Below are 24,141 nucleotides of genomic sequence, written 5' to 3' on the forward strand. Positions count from 1 at the left end.
GCCAGCAGACCCGTGCTATTTTAACCAAAGGAAATCACTTACCCTATCTTTAACCATAGTTTTCTAGAAATGTTCTGATTCTTAGATTAGAACATCTAAGGATTAGAACATGTTAGCTTGGCTAACATGTTCAATCAGCCAAGCTAACATGTCCAATGTTAGCTGGGGTAATGGCACTGATGTCACTTCAAAACATGTAAACAATGTTTTGAAGTGACACGCCTATTTATAGGTCTCTATTTCGTCATGCGTCTCACTAGCCAATCAAAACACACCCTTTCAACATATTGTCACGTGTCACGTGAAGCTTGACCAATGTTAGCTTGGTGGACACACGGAAGGACGAGAACGAAAACATAGTCTCCTGGCGGAGACAATAACTATGAGTGCTTGTAACTATAATTCTACAGTGTTATAAGGATACCATCAATGGAGAAAGTGTTTGTTAGGGATCAAAGTTTGTATTTTCTATTTGTATGTAACTTACACTGTATTTTGTACTTGTATTGATCATGATATATGTTTACCCCTGAGGGGGCCACTAGCCCAAGTGCTTGATTCCGCACATGTTGTTCTTTGACCTATGTACACATTATGTACACTGTGTTCCACATCCTGGACTGGAGGACATGTGTATTACTCATTATACACTGGGCAAACAGAAGTCTGTTAGCACAACTTATCGGTTCCCCTTTATGATGTGTTATGAAACCGCTTATGCAGAATAAAAAGGTCGTGCGGAGACGAAAGAGTCAGAGGTTGTCTGGAGCAGTGGTTCTCAAACTTTTTCATGCCAAGGACCCCCAAATGGACACTTATTAGCCCGGGGACCCCCATTTGAAAAGATATGCCAGAAGATTTTTTTACAGCTCTAGCAGTGATTCTCAACCATTTTAACTTTAAGGACCCCCAGTTTGACATGCATAAGGGCTACGGACCCCCATTTAATGACATTTCTATCTCTTGGACCCCAATTTATATTGTAAAATCAATGTTGATTTAACTCTGAGAGTGTACAAATGGAACCAAATGGACCCGTTAGGGTCCATTTGGTTCCATTTGTACACTCTCAGAGTTACAGACCCAATAGGGTCCATTTGGTTACTAACTATCCGTCATTTAGCTGAGGACCCCCTGGAACTCCCTCAAGGACCCCTGGGGGTCCCCGGACCCCACTTTGAGAACCAATGGTCTGGAGGATAGCAGGAGGCTATATCTGACTCTCTCCGTGTGGCACGTAAAATTGAGAGCTCTGGTGTCTGTCTGTCTTTATAGTAAGTAAATACCCTACAGTGTTTTATAAACCAGACACAATTCTGATGGTTGTATCCCTCTATCAAATGTACAGCAGTAAGAAAGATGATCTGTGACTGTTTATGAAGTCATTTTTTTGTATGCCACAAAAAAAGCTCACTTTTTGGAGAGGTGCTGCTGGGGTTCAACTTGTCAGGGACATGAACTGAAAAACATACAGACAACACTGAAGAAAAAAAAAGACAAGGATTCTTAGAAGAATAGGTTCTGAGTGGAACAGGGAACCTTAAACTTTACATAGAACACATGAGACAAACCCTTACAAATGCCAAGAGTCATATTCCTTCAGTCTAATACTTGCGCGGCTTGCAGTGGTGGAAAGTACATGTACTTAAGTACTGTACTTAAGTCCAACTATACTTGAGGTATTTTTTACTTCACTGGAGTATTTCCAATTTTCAGTACATTTACTTCTACTCCACTACGTCTCAGAGGCAAATATTGTACTTTTACTCCACTACAATCATTTGAAAACTTGAGTTACTAGTTACTATTATAAAACATACATTAACCACTTAAGCCCTATATACATTTCGGCCATTTGAAATTAGCCGATCTACAAGCTCACAACGCGTCGCCATGCGACGCATTGTGAGCTTGTAGATTGGCCATTTTCAAAAGATTTTGATACAGTTTGAAAACTTGAAATGGGACCTTCTGCGTGATGAGTACTTTTACGTTTGGTACTTGTCATATTATTCCTTCAGTGTAATACTTACCCAGCTTGTCTCCTGGTGTGATTCTGGTCATCAAGCTGCTCTCCTTGCGTTCCTTCCTCCAGTCTTCCAGCATCTTCAAGGCTAAACATGGTCAGTGAGGGTTACATGGTTACATATAGGGACATGTTTTTTTAAATATAATTTCACTCTAATTCTATTCTCTTATTTTGGTTTAATTTAAAACAAAACAAAAAATAATTGTATTCAATGCTTTTATACGGATTGTGATTTTGTTATGTAATGCTCCATGTCTTCATATCTTAACCCATTGAGACCTGAAGCAGATTCTACATGTCTCCTAAATCTCAACAGTTTTCTGAAAAACATATGTTTCTATATCAGTCGTGCTCAATCTTTTTCATGTCAAGGACCCCCAAAATTATATGTATTTGGCCGCGGACCCCCATCAAAATATTTTGTTCCAGGGACCCCCCAGAAGCAAAGATTTGAGTTACAAATGTTCGCTTTAAAAATATATATATTCAAAGATTTGCACACATTTTCACGATTTTTAAAAAATAGCCCAAAGTGTAAAATAATGCTTTTTAGCTCAAATCTAAAAATGGCACGGTTCCAGGTCTTAATGGGTTAATTATGCTTTTGAACCAAAGGTTACTGGACATTCAACACGTTCACAAACACACATTAGATATACCAGTCCACGTAAGAGCAGTGAACAAGGAAAGACTGCTTTCATGTATTATGCTCCACACAAATGGAACAAACTTCAGCACTCTCTGAAACTGGTGCGATTGGTCTCAATAGAGACATTCAGGGTGCTTCTTGAGGACACACTACATAGTGACTGTACCTGTTTCATGTAACACTATGTGTATTTGCATCTGTGACACTGTAATGTGATAATGTGTTATTGTTTCTCATTATGTATGTATTTTATATGTTGTTATCAGGGCGTCCTTCAAAAAGAGAACTTGCTCTCAATGGGCTTCCCTGAATAAATAAAGGAAAACGAAAGTGTATGGTTTTTCCATGCCTTCAGCGCCTGTGATATTATTATGATTATAATTATGTGTGTATTTACTGCTTATTTAGGATTATACCAGTGTGGTAGGCCGACATATAAAGGCATAGGTAAAATACATATATATATATGAAGGTTAATACTGCCTGTTTGGAGTCATTAACTAAGGCAGCTCTAGAAGGTCTCATAAGTTGGGTCCTTTCTCAGAGTGTGTAGGTCGTAAATTCCGTACCATTCCCTTATCTCAAAGAGGAGAGAGAGAGAGGCTCAAATGACATGCCTGATGCCTATGTATGGGGGAGGAGAAAGACACTTGCTAGGTGCTCATCGTATTTGCCCAGTGAGTAAAGGCACATATTGTGGGTCCTTGCTTAGATTCTGAGGGTCGTAAAAATACCTTAAATCCCTTATCTGGAAAGATAGAGACCCAGGCCACCTTGGGGGGTGGGCATGATCTGGTGGGAGGCAACATCCTTTGTGTGGGTCTGTGGTGCAGAGTCAGTGGGGAATCAGTTTCTTGGAGTCCCTCAACAGATCAGTAGTTTAAAACCTGTCTGACCTGACTGCCTGACCTGGTTAGATCTTGTTAGTAGAATGTGAGCCTACTGGCAGGATCGTAGTTGACTAAGATAGTAGTTGACTGGCCGCTTAGCAGCACGATTGGCTGCTGGGTGTGTTAATGTATGTTTGTATTTGTGTTAGTAAATAAAAACCATCAAAGACACAGGTTTGGGTAGGTCTGAGTATTATCTACTTCACACCGATTCAGGGACTCCGGCCTTTTGCGAGGGCCGTTAGCCGACTAGTCGCACAAAGTAGTGTGGGTCGGGTTGAAATTCGTACAGAAAGAAAATTAATGTTTTGTGTAAAGCACTCTGAATTGCCTCCTCTAAGCTCTATTAACACAAATGCAATGCCCTGAATGTGACCAACAGTAGGAATAATAATGTGAATGGTGTTTCTGATTCTGGAACAAAAGATTTAAAATAAATAAAAACGTACCCTCTGCGTAGTAAGTATCTTCCACTGATGAGAACAAAGCAGGCTCCAGGACCACTTTCTATAAACACAAGGTCTTACAGTTATTAAAACTGACATACAGTACACTACCAGAGCATCTTAGGAAATGCATTTCTGATGATCATTTACTTCTAGAGTGTTACTGTACTTCATTACCTTCATATCAGTGATGGTCGTTCCATGGATTTCTTCCATCTGTTTAGCTAAATCCCGCATCATGTTGTGAAACATGTGGTTGTAGGTGTAGGAACTGTAGAACTGCAGAGTAGAGGGATGCCATGCATTCTGGAGACACAAACAACACCCAGGTCAATGTAGTGAGCTACCCAACAACACTCGTCCAAGCCCAGGCATTAATCCATTTGAACCGGGAAAGCATCTGTGTCATTTTAAGATTTCTTTGGCTATATCTCTAGAGATATGTAGATAGACAAGCTCATAGCTTGTATATCTACCTAAAATCATGAAAAAATCTATCTAAAAAAATGTCATGAAAATCATGAAAATGTGTGCAAATCTTTGAATATATATATTCTTAAGCAAACATTTTTAACTCAAATCTTTGCTTCTGTGGATTCTACAAATGTCTTCTAAATCCTAAACAGTTTATTTGAAAAAACTTATGTTGCTATAATCAGTGGTTCTCAAACTTTTTGAGAATGTCAAAGGACCCTCAAAATGATATCCATCTGGCCACAGACCCCCATCTCAAAATATGTTGTTCCAGGGACCCCTCCAGAAGCAAAGATTTGAGTTACAAAATGCTCACTTTAAAAAATATAGAAATTATATATATTTTCAAAGGCACTCAGTGCCGCGCTATGAGCTTGTAGATCTGCTATTTTTGAATAGCCAAAGAAATCTAAAATGACACAGATGCTGTCCCGGTCTTAATGGGTTAAAATCTCCCCAGTTTGCTCGTTTGAAAGACTGGACTGTGGTGACAGAAAGGCACAGGTGGTCATGAATATGCACAAAGATAATTCATGGAAATTCAGGCATCAGCTGGGTTCATATGGGATCATATGGGTTAAGCTGAAACTTAATTTTCCACAAAAGCACTAAAGAAACATCTCCCTTATTGAGCATGTTGACTGGAGCGTTTCCTTTTTTTAAAATAAACAATCAAGAGTGTATCAAAATTACAATGTATCGGTGGATGTGATAGAAGCTGAGGAGATGTCTGATGATCTTAGTGTCGGTTAGAGTGAGTTTGCAGACGGTGCAGAGATATAAGCGTCTGTCAGTCTGCTCCTCACAGCTGCATTCCACCAGGTGCTCCAGACCTGAGGGAGGAGAAGCACTGTTTGATTTTGCCGACTACCTTTTTTCACTCACGAAAACTTCATAAAAACTAAGCTGTGATCACTAAAAACTATGACTAAATATACTGACAATTTTGTCAACAAATAACAACTAGATTAAAATGTTAGGGAGGGACGAGTGGAGAAGAGTCATCATGGTCATCATGGCTGTGCTCGGGTGTCACAGACCGAAAATAGCTGATCTACAAGCTCACAACGCGCTGCGACGCATTGTGAGCTTGTAGATCAGCTATTTTCGGCATGCAGCTAAGTGAAAATCAGCCATTTCGATGGCATCACTAAATCCACAGTAGATTTAGTCGACTAAAATCTTCATGATATTTAGTCAACTAAAACTAGACTAAACGCAAAACATTTCACGAGACTAAAATATGATTAAAACTAAACAGAACTTTATTCAAAAGACTATGACTAAAACCAAATCAAAATTTGCTGTCAAAATCAACACAGGATGCAAAGCACTGACCTAGAAGAGGATGCTTCCTGTTGGCGGTTCCCAGGTATGTCTGTATCGACATCTTTTTTGGCCTTGCAGCTGTGGATAGATGGATCACAAATATTGGGAGTTTCTTTTTTTATTACATGATAAAGAATATTATTTTATTTCACTGAAGGGTTCAAATAAACTGCATAAATTGCAATTACAATTCAGGCATTTAGAAAACTCTAAAACCCTAACCCTGACCCTAAGAGTAAATGGCATGAACCGTAGACAACAAACGACAGGATAAAGAGTCACATAAGTAAGAGTGAGTGAGTGTTCAAGCCAATAAAATAAATACAAATCAACATGTTTTTGTGTCATATCTGCCTGGTATAACTAGTATAGCATTGTATACAAGCATGGAGGAGTACTAGGAGGTGAGGTAGAGCCTGAAGAGGTGAGTTTTCAGTTTTCAGAAAATGGGGAGCGAGTCTGCAGTTCGGACTGCAATGGGGAGTTCCACATTGTGGAAGCCAGGAGGGAGAAGAGTCTGGGACATGTGGAGCGTTGGGCAGAGTGTTTTAGAGAAGGGAGAAGAGTCTGGGACGTGTGGAGCGTTGGGCAGAGTGTTTTAGAGAAGAGTCTGGGACGTGTGGAGCGTTGGGCAGGGTGTTTTAGGGGAAGGCGTGTAAAGCATTCCTGTGTTAGCTATTCTAAGTGTGCAGGCTGGGGTATGGGGTTGGATCAAATCCTAAATGTTAAGAGGGTGCCATGCCCTTGATTGCCTTGTAGGCTCATCACCAGGGCTGCTGGCAGCAACCGGAAGCCAATGAGGGGAACACAAAATAATAAATGATGAGGCGAGCCATGGAGAAGCCATGGACCAGCTCATCAACTGACCTGTGGTCCTCTTCAGTCCCAGAAGGTAGGGATTGTGACTCAGAGTCTTCATCGCTGTCAAAGAGTGAGAAGGATCGTGAATTTGTAACCGCTCAAGAATTCAAGTGTTTTAGTCGGTAGAAGTTTGGGTTGTGTAATGAATTACCTCGTCATGGTGTAAACTAATCCAATTGGCGAGATATCTTGTACCATTCTGCTTTTTAAATTAATAATCCAAAAATAGTCTCCTCATTAACTTACATCGCACAGCTCAAACAAAGCAGATTCTTTTTTTTGTAATGAAAAATATCAACTTGATGTCGAGTTAGACATTTGTATTGGGAAGAAAACCCGGACTGTATCCATAGAATAGTAAAAATCTACAGGAAGTTGACATTTAAAAAAAATAAACTCAAATACTGGGTTTTGGTTAAATATTGGTCAAGTCAATGTCAAGCCAAAAAAAATTTCTCCAATCAATGGCGCTAGATATCTCACCAATCATGACAAACCTCTACCACAAGTGACCTTGTGCTTTAACATCCAAGTAAATAATATAATTTCAAGTGGAAATCTGGGATCTGTGTTCTACATTACTTTAGACAGTCACGCCGAATGATGTAGGCACCCAAAATGAAATATTGATGTATACAGTTAACTAGAAAAAGTGCTCCTCGTAGCACAGGTCTCTGCCAGGTCAGGTAGGTTATTGTGGGCCAGAAATTAGCTGTTCACAGACTGACAAACGGACACACAAACACACAAACGAACGGACAAGGTGCAAAACATAGTTTTGGCCGCGCCTTCGGTCTGGCGGAGACAATAAATACTGTTTCTGACAACTTCTTGTTGCATTCCATAATACCCTACAGTATACCTGTACTGTAGGTCACTACATTCCTTTTTGAGAAGAAGTACTTCCCCATAGAGTAGACTAAAGATGTAATGACAACGGAGCTACGAGTTATGTCACCAAACACAATGAATGTACATACAGTAGTATTTTACACTTTAGCTCCGTAGGCAAAGTCAATATAATAAAATAGAGGGGCAGCAGCACTGTTACCTTTGACATAACTGGTTCCTTTCACCGTATCAAACAAATCTCTAGGCATGTCCACAACCTGCACACAACACAGAGAAGATGGAATAAAACAGCTCACGTAAATTGAAACCATCAACCATACTGTTCCTTCTGGTTACAACATCAAAGACATTATTTTGCCCATGTTGGATTTGGAAAATGAATTGTTTCAGTAATCCATTATGTTAATAACACCTTTACTAACATTTTGGGATGGTAAAATGTAATCTCTGCTAATTTAAGTTAGTTTTGTGGTGACCTGTAATCAACAGTTGATTGCACTGATATTTTCCATTATTAGCACGACTAATCCCTTTATTATTGTCTGCAGAGTTACGTCTTGAGATAAGGTTCAGCTTTAACAACTTTAGCCCATTTAACCCATTTCAACAATACAAGCTCACAACGCATCCGCCGTCACATCGTGACGCATTGTGAGCTTTGTAGATCTCCTGGTGGCGCTATAACAGGCCGATGTGAAAGATTTGGGCAATCCTTTGGGCAGTTTCTGCTCTGGCTCACGCACTCCAGGGAGTGTGCGCGCCCAGTTTCACGCCGATTGGTTCAACTGTGCTTAACAGACGGAAGGACGAACACGCAGACACACACACACACACACACACGCGCGAACACAAACGCGAACACACGAACACATGAACACACGGACGGACGGGGGCGAAAACACGCCACGCCTTTGGTCTGTACACAATAAACATAATGTAAAAAAAGAAAAGGAAAAAGAAGAACAATCACGTATACTATGCAGCGCACTGATCAAATTCAAGTGTTCTATGCATTGCCAACAGACCTGCATCCTCCCAGTGTGCAGCTCCCAGTTCTTCTTTGTGTCCCTGTGGGCCGCAGTATCCACACACAGCTCTATATGATTGTTGTGAATCCAGGAGAACCTCAGTATGTCTGGATTGGTGTAGTTCTGGGAATTATAGGAAAAGATAAATCTCAATTACAAAGAGCATTTATGCAAGCTGATGTCAATAAAACTTTATTAATCTATCTCCGTAGCGTGATTTGGGACCGCACTGGGGATTTGGGGAAACCACGCCCCTGGAGCCGATCTACAAGCTCACAATGCGTCGCATCGCAAGGCATTGTGAGCTTGTAGATCGGCTATTTTCGAATGGCGAAAATATATATATAGGGCTGAAGTGGTTAATCTATGTTTTGTAATTATTATAGTGTAGCGTATTTTAACCATCATCATCATCATCATCATCATCATCATTATCATCAGCTCGAGACGAGAGAAAGAAAGATAGAAAGAGAGAGAGAGAGCGAGCACGGCCATTCAAGCAATTATTAACCTATATAACAGATTGGCGTATTTTCACAACAACAGTTTTTTTTTTTTTTTTATAATTTTTATCCCGCGATTTTGTAACCCTTATTTTTTTCACCCAGTGCCAATTTCTAAGTGATCCTGGGCGCTACACTCCCCTCACCAGCCTAGGGAGCTCATGCCTCCTTCAATGCATGAGAGCCAACTGACCTTCTTGTCACCTGACAGGGGGGAGTTTCCCTGGTTGGACGTAGCGCGTGGAAGGAACACGTTATTCCAACCAGTTCCCTTCTCCTCCATCAGGCGCCCCGGCTGTCATGGGGGAGGCGGTATAGAGACCAGGATTACTACATGTTTTTGTGAGGGTATTAACTACCCTGAGACAACAACAGTTGACAGTGAACGGATGCACAAGACCGCCGTCTCTGTGGTTTCCCCAAATCCCGCATCTCTGTATAAGGTGGTGGTCAACACTTACGTAGTAGTTGCGGCAGTGCTCAGTAGAGGTGAAATGTTCCTTTATGTCAGAAACTGATTCCTCACAGGCGTGACACAGGTAGAACAGGGAGCCAGACTCTGAACTCATGTACAGAGTCACCAGAGACGGCAGGCCTGCAGGGAGGGAGACAAATACAGAAAATAAACCACATTCCTGTGTGTTACAATGAAGAACAGTAGGATGTGCTGCTTAAAGGGAATTAAATGTCATTTTCCAGCCAGGAACAAGTGGAAAACCACCACACAATGCAGGGGTTCTCTACAGGACAACAAGCAAATGGTGATGCAAAAAATATACAGTATACTTAATTTGAATTATTTTATATATATATATATATATATATATATATATATATATATATATATATATATATATATATATATATAGTAGTAGTAAAAGAAAACGGACAGCGCCTCGGAAGGCAACGGGAGTCTGACACCGAACTCAGTGTTGGTGAAAACTAAAATAAGACCAGGAGACCTGGTTCTGCCAGACCCAGAAGGAACAAATTCCTAGTAGGCAACACACCTACAAACCATTTTATAAGTTAAAAGTATAAATCATTTTAGGCATTTTGTGTGTGTAACATTTTGTGTATAGGGGTATTTGGTTGTAGATTTGGTTTGCTGGTGTATAGGCTAGACCAGCAAACCTTCCAGTCTGATTACATTCACCTGTCCCTTGTCAGTCAGTGCACAGAATATGGGCAGAAGGGCTTTGAATCCAGCATTTCATAAGTTTAGGTAATTTACTATGCCGCTTGTGTAGTAATAAACCTCTGAAATAAGTTATGTAGAACAACTAAATTGCCTCAAATGGTAGCAAGTCCAGACCTGCTCTGTTGCCCCTGGTGGTTGAAATCTGAAGCGTTCCTGAATGGCTAGGGAGGAAAAGAGGGAGAGACCGACCGACGAACCGACAGACAGACAAAGCCTCCTGTAGGCCGACCCCCTGGGTCTGGCAAATACAGAGTTCCAGGAGGGTGAAAGGTTAACCCCAATAAGGATACAAATGTAATCAGACGGCCCCGGTGCAGTATTTTGGCTAAGCAGTTCTCCTTTCCCAGTAAACACCAATGCAGATGGCTCCTTATCTTCCTTGTTTACGTTCCCTGCTAGAACACTCCACTCAGGCATAATCAGAACAATGTGTAGTAATAATTATAATAATTCAGGAGAATCCAGTCATACGGCATAACGGTAATACTAGTAAATCAATAATAATAATAATAATAATAATAATAATAATAATAATAACTAGTAAATCAATAATAATAATAATAATAATAATAATAATAATTAGACAGGAATATAAATGTGATTTTCTGTTACAGTCACCAAAACCAAGGACTGGGGGTTTTCAATGAATCTAACATTAAAATGGAGTTTGAAGTTACAATGGGTTTGTAGGAAGGGGGAGTGTCAGATAAAATGAATATCAAATATCTAAATAATAAACCAAGCAACTTAAAAACTGTCTGGGGTGTTCACAAAATCCAGAGTAGATGTTAAAATGACCCCAAACATGTTTGAATGTGAAATATCCCTCTTAATCATTAAGACCAGGAACAAATCTGTGAATGATTTCTAGATTTCTTTTGCTATTCAAAAATAGCAGATCTACAAGCTCATAGCGCGGCACCGAGTGCCGCACTATGAGCTTGTATATCTGCTATTTGGAAATATTTTGAATGTGGAAATTTGTACAAACCTTTATATACATGATTTTTTTTTTTTTTTTCAAAGCGAACGTTTTTAACTCAAATCTTTGCTTCTGTCTTCTAAATCCAAATAGTTTTTTTGTATTTTTTAACTTATGTTGCTATATATCAGTGGTTCTCAAACATTTTTCATGTGAAGGACCCGCAAAATGATACGTATTTGTCCACGGATGTGTATTTGTCAGCACACAGTACTAACCTAAATATGGGTCTCTTGGGGACTGCCGCAGAGAGGGTATGTGGTCCAAATAGACTGGAAGAGTCAGGGACAAGGAGAAACATCAGCATCAATGCACAATATTAAAACAATAGACCGTTTGCTTGCGTCAATAAGTTTGTGATTAACCACCTAAAAAGGTAGGGTAAGTGATATTGTTTTGTTAAAAGGTTAAAGCACTATATTGTGATAGTAATCATTGCTATAGAGTGTTTGATCAGTCACAGGGGTGTGTGTGTGTGTGTGTGTGTGTGTGTGTGTGTGTGTGTGTGTGTGTGTGTGTGTGTGTGTGTCCGTCCCCCAGCTCTTAAAAACATTTTCAGGTAGGTGACAACATTTCAGCCAATCGGGAAAGAGCACCCATGTATCAGCTTCATTTTTATAGTGCTCCAGTTCCAATGTTGTTTCTGCTCATTTCTTAGTGTCATCACTTCCAATTTCACTTGTTTAATCTGTATCCTGTCTGAATTCTCTATCCTGATTGGATAAAATTGGTATCCCGGCCTGAAAATGTATTTTCTGTTTACTAAAGAGCTGGAGACACATGGAGACTCCTGTTACTGAACAAACACTCTATATCGATGAGTACTATAAGAACATAGAGCTATTTAACACTTATTTTAACCAAAGAAAACCACTTACCCTCTCTCTCTAAATGTTAAAAACAAATGTTTGTAAAGGGATAGGATCTTACCCGACTTAACAACATCTGAACTCCAGGAGGAAAAGAGCATCCAGAGAGAAAACAAACAGATCAGAGGTCAATTCAAATAATAATAATAATAATAATAATAGTAATAGTAATAGTAATAGTAATAGTAATAAAAAATAGTCCACACTCCTTGGTGGTATTTGTTACTGTATATCTGCATACACAGTGAAATGAGGTATCTGCATTTAACCATCCTCAGTGAGGAGCATTGGGGAGCTACGGGGACAGCGCCTCTGGGGGCAGTTAGGGGTTAAGCGTCTTGCTCAGGATCACATTGCTGAGGCCTGGAATCAAACCTAGGACCTCTGGCTTCCTATAGGCTGGGCTCTTTAACCATTCAGCTATGGCCGCCCCATTACGTTGAATATAGGCCTGTCTGATGCCTGGACTCAGACTGACTGCACTCCATAATGATGGAATGTACTGAAAATGGAAAATAAGAGCCCTGCATGTAACTGTGTAGAAGTACGTGCCTGCATGCACGTTACAGCTGGACGATTTGGCTCCATTGAGACATACCAACCAGTCAAATGGGATAAAACATGCACCCAGGTGCAGGGTTTGCATCTGTTACTTTTGCTACTATAGTGACAGGCCGGCTAGGGAGGATCGACAGGATCTAAGGACTGTCTAGGAACTACAGTAGACAGGATGGCTTACAAGCTTACAACCTATGACCCTTAGCTCCATATCTCTGTGAGGCCCTCTGCTCCCTACTTCACTGCTAGTGCAGACAGCCAATTATTTCAGTGTTCAGATTGTTGTATTAAAGTATGACTATGTTTATTGTTACTTATATTATTACTTTTATATTGAATGTGTCTTTTAGTAACATGGAGTTCTGACAATAGACTGTTTATGCCTTGCTGGCTGCTCTCTCAGTCAAGGCCACCTTTTGACTCACTTTGGTGAATTGATAAGAGAATCACTCCCGTGCCTCTATTCCCTCCTCCCTTAAGATTCCTTTGGGAGGGGCGAGAACTCTCTCATATGTGTGTGTGTGTGTGTGTGTGTGTGTGTGTGTGTGTGTGTGTGTGTGTGTGTGTGTGTGTGTGTGTGTGTGTGTGTGTGTCTGTGCAAAATGTGTTCATGTTAACTTGATCGAGGCAGGAGACAACATCTGCTATTTTTGAAAAATCTTGAAAATGTGTGCATATCTTTGAATATATATATATTTGTAAAAAAAAAACATTTTTAACGTATATCTGCTATTTTTGAATAGCCAAAGCTAAGTGGTTAAAATGATTGTGACGCTATGTTAACTAATTTCACTGGGGACCACCTGGTAACCCCCCCCCCCCCCCCCCCACCACACACACACCCAAGGACTGGTCCCCGGACTACTGGTTGAGAACCACTGCTCTATGCTATCATCAGTGAGTCAGTGACTATTGTCACCCTCCCCGCCCGACTTCCCTCCCCCGAAAACGGGACACATTGTGTTCGTATGGTCACTCGACAAAGCCGGTTGCAGCGCGGTGGATTCGATCCTCCGCCGGTGGTGAGCAGACACTTTAGCACTGCGCCACTCGAGTGAACCCTTTATCAAATGTATAAGAGAGGGCCTTACCTTTGTGAAATACTTTCCCCTTGTTCTGTGGGTAGAGAACAGCAGACAGGTTTAGTAATGACTAGTGAAAAAGCTCACAACACGTCGCATCTTTCAGATCTGCTATTTTCACTACTTCTTTTCTTTTACAGTTTTTTTTCATGTATTAAAAAAATAATAATAATACCAAAAAATAGATATCTCTCCCCGCCCGGGGAAGGCGATTACATACCTTTCTATGTTTGTTAGTCTTCAGATGTCCATGGAAGTGATTTGGATTGGGATTGGGGTGATTCCAGTCCACAAGGCAAATCTGACAGGAAACAAACAATGCTCTACATCAGCTATAGAGGAATTGAATGATAGTCAGGGATCCAGTCACCCAGAATGTGACAGAACCTGACATGCTACACTTCTTCATTGTGTTTTCATATTGCATGTGTCTTTTAGTAACATGGAGTTCTGACAATAGACTGTGTATGCCTTACTGGCTGCTCTCTCAGTCAAGGCCACCTTTTGACTCACTAAGATTCCTTTGGGAGGGGCGAGAACTCTCTCATATGTGTGTGTGTGTGTGTGTGTGTGTGTGTGTGTGTGTGTGTGTGTGTGTGTGTGTGTGTGTGTGTGTGTGTGTGTGTGTGTGTGTGTGTGTGTGTGTGTGTGTGTGTGTGTGTGTGTGTGTGTGCGCGCAAAATGTGTTCATGTTAACTTGATGGAGGCAGGAGCCAACATCAACTTATCGTACGTAGGGCTGTCACGAATATGACATTTGACATGGCCATTAATTGTCCCACAAATAATTGCGATTAACAATTGAATTGTGTTTTTGTCGTTGAACACTGGAACACATTATGAATAAAAATTACATTTCTTTTAGGCGTTGAAGTTGCACATGACAGACATGACAAATGACCTAGTAATTATATAAAGAAATGACTGACCAATAAAGGCTTCATAACGCACTGCATTAGAGGAAGGAAAATGACAACAACCCTGTAGTTGGTGTGTAGTATATTACGTGACACAAGTAGAAAGGTCCAGACCAGTAATGTTCCTCAAGTCGATTTATTGGACAAAACAGAGTACAGAGCACAGGAGCACATGTCAGCCTTGCTGCTACATGGTGTGGCCGGAACAGAACAGAGCAAGAAGAAGAAGGGCAAGGCAAGGGACTGTTTCTTTGTCCTCACAGTATTTATAGGCAGACTTCACATGTGTGTGTGTGTACTTGCATACACTGGATGTGCACGTCGCTAGGTGTGTGTGCTACATCTCTCTCGTGTGTGTGTGTGTGTGTGTGTGTGTGTGTGTGTGTGTGTGTGTGTGTGTGTGTGTGTGTGTGTCCATTGTGCAGAAGAACAACACCCCAAGATGCTAGAGGTCAGCTAAGGTCAGATGCCCTCTGGGTAGCCTCCTTTGAACTGGACATCTAGGGTTAGAGCAACCACTCTGGAATGTGCACTGTCGACCACTCAGAAGTCAGTATCAGCCTCATGTCTCTGTGTGTGTGTTCAAATTGGGCTCTATAAGTCCATAAATGTGTTTCAATATACTACAGGTGGAAAGCAACTAAGTACATTTACTTAAGTATAATTTTTTCCAATTTCCAATACTTTTACTTTTACTCCACTACAATTATTATAAAACTTTATTTACTTTGTAGATATAGATTATTAATACAATACATTAACCACTTCAGCCCTGACCCTGATAGGCTACTTGCATTTCATTTCGGCCATTTGAAAATAGCAAAACTTGTGAAAAGAGACATTGTGTATAATGAGTACTTTCTACTTTTGGTACTTTAATAGCCCTGAAACATGACTGTCATATCATGACAGTCATTGCGCAACTTTGTTCCTGGTTTTTGAAATTTCTCCATTTACAACCAGTACATCTACATAAACGTTCACATTTCAAATATAAAGTGCTGACCCCACGGCCATGGATGTTAAAACTTTAAACAGGCAGGTCTAAGTACCCGTATCTTCTGTATTGTTCAATACAAAGCATTTAACTCCTATCGGCGGCCATTTTTTTCCATAGTTATAACGTATCAGAGTGCAATACAACTTCCAACCGATAGGGTCGCGTAGTTAAAAGATACGAAGAAAATGGCCACCAATCGGATTAAAATGCTTTTTAATGAACAATACAGAAGATACAGGTACTTTTACCCAGGCGTTTTAACTTGTTACATCTGTGGCCGTGAGGTCAGCACTTAATATGTGAAATGTGAACGTTTATGTAGATGTATGGGTTAAAATGTAAACATTTCAAAAACCAGGAACAAGTTGCGCCATGACGCAGTACATTTTGATGCCAATTGTACTTTTTACTTCCGGACTTTTATTTGTAACAGAGTATTTCTACTAAATTGCAGTATTGATACTTTTACTTAAGTAAACCATTTTTAGTACCTTTTCCACCACTGCACTGGAGTAAGGAAAGTGACAACAACCCTAGTTAAAGTGTGTTATAGTTCATACCTGACAGTGTAAGTTAGTGTTAGGTAAAGACAGTGTTATTTATAAAGTGTTTTATAGTTCCTACCTGACAGTGTAGTCCTGGAGGATGAAACATGCTGAAACACCACACTGATAATAAGGCTTATAAACGGTTTATATGGGTTTATATATCAAACTAAATCACTGATCAGTGCTTTAGTTTAGAGCTGCTGATCAGAGAGTTAAAAACATCCTGTTGTTCTTCTTCTACTACTTCTGCTTTTTCCTTCTTTCTTGTTTTGGTGTTGTAGCCACAGGTTGTACGGTTAAAGAAGTACAATTCTGCCCCCTACAGGAACACTGTGGAACTCTTTGGAAGACAGATCTGTAGAGTGGAGAAGGTGGGGGGGGTCCTTGGGAGTTCCAGGGGGTCCCCAGCAAAATGATTAATAGTTGAGAACCAAATGGACCCTTGTATGTCTGTAACTCCCTCAGAGAGTGTACAAATGGAACCAAATGGACCCTTAAGGGTCTGTAACTCTGAGAAGTGTACAAATGGAACCAAATGGATATGTGTCTGTAACTCTCAGTGTACAAATGGAACCAAATGGACCCATACGGGTCCATTTGGTTCCATTTGTACACTTAAATTAACACCGAGGATTTTACCGTATAAATTGGAATGCCAGAAATAATCATAATACCCATAAAAATGGTTTCGCGACCCAAAAATGGGTCCCGGCCTCCTGTTTGGGAAACACTGCTGTAACTCCCTTTATGCGGGAATTGACCAGTCATCACTCAGTCGCAGCTGGTGCAAAATTAACCTTGCGTCACCAGTCTTTCCACCTCGGAGGAAGTGTAAAATGCAGAGCTGCATGCCCTGTCTCCTCACAGGAGAGAAATAATGTGAATGAATCACTCCGGTCTTGGCCTCACTCCATTGGCTCCCCGTACATTTTAGAATTATTTTTGTAGCTTTTATTGTTTGTTTTTAAGGCCCTCAGTGTCCTCTACAAACATTGATTATTGGTAAAAACATGTATTAAAAATTATAATTAATTACATTAAATAATTTACTTTGTTTTATTTGATGGCCTTCGTACCCTGGCTTTTGTGCTCTCAGAAAAGTTACAACAACACAGGCCAAGTGGCCTTGTCCCTAAAATGACGAGATTCTTTACATGTTGAAGACATCTGAGGTTGGCAGTCAGGAGGACAATGATCTTTGACCTCTTTCAGGAGAGATACATATCAATGCATTGTTGTACAGAAATGTAGAACTTCTGACATGAAATAAAATAGATATTTTACGCACACACGCACGCGCGTGCATGTGTGTGTGTGTGTGTGTGTGTGTGTGTGTGTGTGTGTGTGTGTGTGTGTGTGTGTGTGTGTGTGTGTGTGTGTGTGTGTGTGTGTGTATTAACATACTCTACCATACAGATTGTATCAAAATACTCTAACATACAGATTGAATCAAAATACTCTAACATACAGATTATATAAGTTATATTGTATTAACATACTCTACATACAGATTGTATAAGTTATATTGTATTAACATACTCTACATACAGATTGTATAAGTTATATTGTATTAACATACTCTACATACAGATTGTATAAGTTATATTGTATTAACATACTCTACCATACAGATTGGACAACATTACATTTTATTTAAAATAGTGCTGCTTAAAACAAACACTCTATAGCAATCCGAATATAGAGCCATTTAACTCTTATTGTGTTTTCCTAGGAAGCTGCCATATCACTGAATGTGATGTCTCAACACAAGACAAAGATCAGATTAATATCTCTCTATAAAGAGCTCTATCACTGGATATGATGTCTCAACACAAGACATAAAGATCAGATTAATATCTCTATAAAGAACACTATCACTGGATATGATGTCTCAACTCTCAACAGAAGACATGACAATGACATTTGTAAGGGAAAAAGCAGAATCACACAATCATAACAACGATGACATTTTATTAAGAAATCCAATGTTTTGACAAAAGGTTAAACTTTTAACCAACCTGCAGTCCCCGTTTCGGTCATTATAGGAAAACATTTTACTTTTTTCCCCACAAAGGTTTTTGAAAAACACAGGGGGGAAAGCTCACAACATGATGTCTGAGGGTGTTTAAATGGAACTGAATGGACCCTTACTGTTCTGAGCTTGTAGATCGACTAATCTCACGATGTGACACTATTGTACAACAAAGTATAAAATAGTGTTTAAAGTGGTCATGGGACATGTCATCTCACCAGATCTCACAGACTATATAAACATGGATAATACCAGGGATTACCAAAGTGTGCACGGGAAATATTTAATGGTGGCATGCAATTAAAACATCTCCTTTCTATGTTTAATTTAGGTCTTTAATACATGAATAAAAATACATTTTAACGAATAAATAAATGCACTCAAAATGCACTAGGTCTAATTTAATATTTTTATTTAGTGATTCAACTTTAAAGTGGCAGTAAATAGGCAATGATAGTTTTTTGTTGTTGCTTTTTAAAAGGTGTGGGTGATCGGGGGGCATGAACCCTGTCAGGAGGTACGAAGCCTGAAAAGTTTGGTAAATGTTGGATTATACAAAGTATCAAAACATCATCTAAAAAGTAAAGAAAAGTCAGAAATAAACAGCAGAGTCTGGAATATAGTCTTATAAAAAGAGAACATATTTATAAAACCAGAAACCAAAATGCATTCCTAGTTCCAGAAAAACCCTGAAGTGGAATAGAGCAGTGGATCTCAAACTGCGGGTCGGGACCCCCAGGGTGGTCTCCAAATTATTGTGGGGGGTCCCCAGATGATTTGCTTAATGTGCAATATTGTTTTCTCAACTATAAACAAACCAACATACAGTATAAGTGTAAACAGGGTATCTTCACATTTCTAAAGTGACAATTTAAGGGCCTTTTAGAACTTTTTAATACTTCTCAAATGAAAATAATTTAGACCATTACTGCATCAAAAGTAATCAACAAACTACACTATAAACATTTTCAAACTTTGGCCAAATTGTCAAATATTACCTAAAAAAGAAGCAAACATTTTGAAAATAGCCTTGTGAGCTTGTACATCGGCTATTTTCACAATATTATCAGTAGAATCGAGTCAAACTAAATGTAATGCCTCAACTCCTACATTTCCGTGCTTGTCAGGGTAGGGGGTCCGCAGTTCAGATATGATTATTTTGGGGGCACAGCACATTAAACATAAAATAAATTCCGTCTGTCGGGCCGGGTGGATAATTTGACATAAAAATAAACATTACATTTCAGGGAATGGAAATAAGAACCGGTGTTCTGATGATTATTAGTCACAAGCTTGTTAATACTTTTCATGGGTTAAATATTTATAAAATCAGAATCAGAATTAAAAAGTGGTCATTTAATCGTCTACTCAGGCTTTTGGGAGCACCACGGACAGTTTTTAAGTTACTTGATTCAGTATTTAGATATTCGATATTCATTTTATCAGACACGTCCCCTTCCTATACAAACCCATTGTAAACTTCATTTTAACCATGTTAGATTAATCGGAAACACCCCTCCTTGGTTCTGGTGACTGATATTGTCCTTCTAATACGTGAGGAGACGTGTTTTTTCAATTGCTTTTTTCATTTATTTTTGATATTTGTTTTGGAAAAAAATAAAATGATAATACAATAAAAAAAAATATATATATAAATGAAAAAAGTAATGGAAAAAACACGGCCCCCTCACGTAGGGAAGGATGAGTCACCAAAACCAAGGACGGGTGTTTTTAATGAATCTAACAATATTGAAAAATGCGTTTGAAGTTATAATGGGTTTGTAAAGGGGCGTGTCTGATAAAATGAATATCAAATACTGAATCAAGCAACTTAAAAACTGTCTGGGGGGCTCAAAAAAGCCTGAGTAGACAATAAAATGAGCAAAACATTTTTTGAAAGTGAAATATCCCTTTAACCACTGTCAACCTGGACTCTATTTGGGGAATGTAATTAAATGAAAAAAATCCAAAACTTTAAATTCTTAAAAAAAAATAATAATAATAAAAAAAAATAGAAGATCTAAAAGCTCACATCGCCTCGCGACACGTTCTAAGTTTGTAAATCTGCTATTTTCACTTCTTTTGCATGACACCGTCAAACGACAAAGTATAAATAGGGAATTAATAAAAAATAAAAATAAAACACTATGAATATGATACAACACTTCTGCCCGACAGCAGCAATATGTAATTCACAAGGAAATAAAACATTGTATAAAACACATAAAAGATTATAATTAGCAGGAGAACAAAGCGGGACATATCTGCATATTAGAATGCCAATTGAAGAGAGTCCTTCTGTTCACTTTGAATGCATTACTATTAATTACGGATTTTGTTTCTTTGGAAGTCAAATGAGACGTATTGATGAATACAGATACTGTACATGGACTTAAATGTTGAATTTAGACGTAAAAGTGTGTTATTATGTTTTTTTATTTACTTTGTTCTAAATGAGCAGATCACTGGGTGCATATTAAAAGATGAAAATCAAGGATATGTAAATATTGTAAAACCATGAATGAATTGCAATAAAAGTATATAGAAAAAAAGGCACTTTGAGTCTATTAGTCCTGATTCTTTTCCACTGGTAGAATGGAACATGACTCTCAATGTCTTATGGATGCAGCACTGGTGCTGATACTGTATATTCTACTGCGTTCAGGAAATCACACAATCACTCGAGGCCCGATGCCTTGAGTTCCAGCCTTGTTCTTTGGCAAACTTGTAAACGTATCCAAACAGATCAGGAAACATCTCCATCAGGTTGATACCAGCTGCAGCCTCTGCACTGTGAACACAAAGCAGTGCTCAAACAAATCACTACTTCTGATGGTGACCTCATTCACAACTATAGTGATACCACCACCATATCACGATGGCTGCCATATGGTCAAACTTCTTTTTTTTTTTATCATTTAAGTAACCTTCATGTCTCCCAATAGACAAGATTCAATAGAAGAGGATGTATATTATTTAAAATATAGGTATTTTATTTAAAATATAAAAATAAAATATGTGTATTTTCTTTGTCCAGTGGATGTGGACACATGTGGTTGACTATTCTGATCACATACATTGAGTGTGTGTGTGAATTTAAACAGATGTAAACCTGTGTAAAGGATTGTATACAAACATCCTGATGAGAGTGTGGATCGATGATTTCTTTCATATACGGCTATTTTACTGTACATTCAAATCAAAGTACACTGGTGTCATTGACTGCACTGCTTACAATTATTTTGTTTTGAGCTCCATACATTTTATTAAATAATAAATGTGACTTCTATTTGTGTTATTTTTTAAATCTAATTCAACTCACTTGTGCTCGAGATAGAGAATGTATATGAAACACAGCAGTCCAAATGAGTCCTCAGGGTATTCATCCAGGACCTCCCACTCCTGTGGGAACTGGAAAACCACACAGTATATATTAAAGATAAAGGTTTGACTTGAAAACATAAGTTGTTGTTGTTGTTGTTGTTTTTGTTGATGTGAGCCTGAAATTAGGCTTTTAGCTACTTTGTCAAAGTGCATTTGTATATTTCTTTTTTTTAAAATACTTTTTTATTGGGGACAATTAAATAGCATATGGCAAAAGTCATTGCATGTAAAGCCCCCCCCCCCCCCCCCCCATTTGTATATTTCATAAATAAGAACATTTAAAGACATTAAAAAGGCATTTGAAACTAAATAAAGAATAGAGGGAATAAATTAGAGAAAATAAAAACAAAAGGTCATAGTGCAACTGTTGTTTTACTGTTTTCTCACACTATTAGTAATAAACTCACCTTTTGTTTCCATGTGTTGAAGCCTCCCAGTTCAGCATAATGGTCTAATGCTGCGAGGAGGTCCATGTCAGCATCCTCTCCAAGTTTCACAACTTCCTCGTGTTTTCCAACCCATCTCAAGTACCTTACTCTCCTGAAAAAAACATATTAGGCATAGGCTTAAAACATACTGTCAGATCTCACTGATTAAGATGAGCTGAAATAATGTTTAAAGATTAGTGAATGAATGAATAATACTGTATGTGGAACAGAACAGTTTCTATCATACCTCGCGTTTGACCAAAAAAAGGGATGAGCCAAACATTCCTCCACTTTAGGTCTTTTCTTTGGGTCTTCGTTGATCGTCTGCTCAATGAGATCCTTAGCAACCACATCCTGAACATCTCTCAGATCGTACTTGCCATCCAAAATGTTGGCCTCACATCTAGCGCCTCTGCCAAATGGATGGTGTCCTCCAGAAAGGATGTAATATATCAACATTCCAGCCACCTTAAAAATGAAAATGAGTAAGAACATTTTGAGATTTAATTGAATTAATGAGAATATTATTCAATAGTTTTACACAGAATAAAAAAACAACAACAACCTGGATGTCAGTGCTTCTTTTATATGGGATTTTACTGTCTTCATCCAAAGTCTCCTTTGCCTTCCAGTATTTTGTTCCTGCAACGGGTGTGTATAGGGTGCTTTGTCCTTCGGGTAATTTTCGGCTTATTCCAAAATCTGCCAATCTTGCCTTGCCATGAATATCTGCAGGCCAAAATGTTACAAATCAATATAATAAAGGGTTTAAGATTGAGAAAATGAATTAAGTTGCTTATTCTGATATTATATATTTTTTCTTTTGTATCTTACCAATCAAGACATTCTGAGGCTTTATATCCCGATGGAGAAGAGTTTGACAATGAAGAATTCTTAAGCTTTTGAGAAACTGTTCTGCAAGCTGTTTCCTCCTCTGTTCTGGAAGTGTTTTTATGTATTCTTCCAGTGTGTATTCACATAACTGAAGAGCAAGGTAACCAAAGTCCTCATCCTCTGCAAAGTCAACATATTGCACTATCAAAGGATCATCAAGCTCTGGAAGACGTAAAAAGTCTTTCTCATGCTTCAGCGCTTGGCAGTAGGATTTAGGCATTCTCTTAACGGCGACTTCAGTCCCATCAACAGTTAACCCCAAGAAGACCTCAGTTCCCATACTTCCCTGTGCTATGCGGAATTCCTCATCTTTCACAAACACAAGACTCTTAACTTTGACAACTTTACTGTCGTCAATCTTTGCAAGCTTCTCTAACTGAGGCCTCCATCTTTTACTGACTGGGAGCCATTTTCGTGGTGTTGTTGATGTACTAGGATCAGGGTTATCTTTCGGCTCCACCCAGAGCTCACCCAGAGCTTTTTCTGCGTCCGAGATTGATTTCTGGAATAAACAGAGGATGGTAACATCTCAGATTCAATATCTTTATGCTTTCAGCATGAATTTCTACATTATGGTTCTAAAAAGGTATTTGCATTAATTTAATGTATTTACATAATAAAGTAGACTAACAGGTCAGTGAAAATAGAGCCATATAGATTAAACACTAACAGTGTGTGTGTGTGTGTGTGTGTGTGTGTGTGTGTGTGTGTGTGTGTGTGTGTGTGTGTGTGTGTGTGTGTGTGTGTGTGTGTGTGTGTGTGTGTGTGTGTGTGTGTGTGTGTGTGTGAATTTAAACTGATGTAAACCTGTGTAAAGGATTGTATACAAACATCCTGATGAGAGTGTGGATCGATGATTTCTATAATATACATGTATGGCTATTTTACTGTATATGCAAATCAAAGTACACTGGTGTCATTGCCCTACAGTAAGTACACTCGTCATTGGTTTACATAGTGTGTTACACTATGTAAACCACTTACAGTGATTAACCGCTTATAGTGTTAACTTTGTTGACTAAAACTATGACGAAAAATGTGTCATAGTAGTCATAATGACTACCTTTTTTCACTGTCGAAAAGTAAATATAAACTAAGCTACGATGACTAAAAACTAAGACTAAATATACTGACAATTTTGTCAACAAATTAAAACTAGACTAAAATGTTGGGGAGGGACTAGGA

At 38.9% G+C, this 24,141-nt stretch overlaps 3 protein-coding genes across 5 annotated transcripts in view; all 3 read right to left on the minus strand.

Annotated features, from left to right (window-relative positions):
* LOC311062144 (uncharacterized protein) overlaps nucleotides 1-16,609 on the minus strand; it is a 52,724-nt gene extending 36,115 nt beyond the window's left edge. The window contains exons 1-15 of the mRNA XM_084080975.1: nucleotides 16,295-16,609; nucleotides 13,974-14,054; nucleotides 13,763-13,787; nucleotides 12,175-12,189; nucleotides 11,463-11,516; nucleotides 9,523-9,656; nucleotides 8,556-8,681; nucleotides 7,730-7,787; nucleotides 6,685-6,738; nucleotides 5,827-5,895; nucleotides 5,182-5,321; nucleotides 4,192-4,320; nucleotides 4,018-4,075; nucleotides 2,034-2,114; nucleotides 1,415-1,459 (exon numbers count right to left, since the gene is read on the minus strand). Of these exons, the coding sequence (XP_083937101.1) occupies nucleotides 1,415-1,459; nucleotides 2,034-2,114; nucleotides 4,018-4,075; nucleotides 4,192-4,320; nucleotides 5,182-5,321; nucleotides 5,827-5,895; nucleotides 6,685-6,738; nucleotides 7,730-7,787; nucleotides 8,556-8,681; nucleotides 9,523-9,656; nucleotides 11,463-11,516; nucleotides 12,175-12,189; nucleotides 13,763-13,787; nucleotides 13,974-14,054; nucleotides 16,295-16,324 (1,099 nt within the window). The 5' untranslated portion in view covers nucleotides 16,325-16,609. The remainder of the gene's footprint in view (nucleotides 1-1,414; nucleotides 1,460-2,033; nucleotides 2,115-4,017; nucleotides 4,076-4,191; nucleotides 4,321-5,181; nucleotides 5,322-5,826; nucleotides 5,896-6,684; nucleotides 6,739-7,729; nucleotides 7,788-8,555; nucleotides 8,682-9,522; nucleotides 9,657-11,462; nucleotides 11,517-12,174; nucleotides 12,190-13,762; nucleotides 13,788-13,973; nucleotides 14,055-16,294) is intronic.
* A 1,640-nt stretch (nucleotides 16,610-18,249) lies between these two features.
* The window catches only part of LOC311062256 (serine/threonine-protein kinase/endoribonuclease ire-1-like), a 48,415-nt gene continuing 42,523 nt past the window's right edge, over nucleotides 18,250-24,141 (minus strand). Inside the window, exon 8 of the mRNA XM_084081145.1 lies at nucleotides 18,250-20,823. The gene's annotated coding sequence lies outside the window, so the exon portion shown is untranslated. The remainder of the gene's footprint in view (nucleotides 20,824-24,141) is intronic.
* LOC311062252 (serine/threonine-protein kinase/endoribonuclease IRE1-like) overlaps nucleotides 20,848-24,141 on the minus strand; it is a 34,011-nt gene continuing 30,717 nt past the window's right edge. For 2 of the 3 annotated variants that reach the window (XM_084081137.1, XM_084081138.1), the window contains 6 exons: nucleotides 22,897-23,458; nucleotides 22,628-22,791; nucleotides 22,310-22,530; nucleotides 22,042-22,174; nucleotides 21,573-21,661; nucleotides 20,848-21,041 (listed from right to left, as the gene is read on the minus strand). In XM_084081137.1, the coding sequence (XP_083937263.1) occupies nucleotides 20,912-21,041; nucleotides 21,573-21,661; nucleotides 22,042-22,174; nucleotides 22,310-22,530; nucleotides 22,628-22,791; nucleotides 22,897-23,458 (1,299 nt within the window). In that variant the 3' untranslated portion in view covers nucleotides 20,848-20,911. The remainder of the gene's footprint in view (nucleotides 21,042-21,572; nucleotides 21,662-22,041; nucleotides 22,175-22,309; nucleotides 22,531-22,627; nucleotides 22,792-22,896; nucleotides 23,459-24,141) is intronic. The other variant, XM_084081135.1, reaches the window with a different exon arrangement.

The sequence above is a fragment of the Gymnoscopelus microlampas genome, assembly GCF_963454915.1.
Source record: "Gymnoscopelus microlampas genome assembly, chromosome: 15".
NCBI classification, from domain to species: domain Eukaryota; kingdom Metazoa; phylum Chordata; class Actinopteri; order Myctophiformes; family Myctophidae; genus Gymnoscopelus; species Gymnoscopelus microlampas.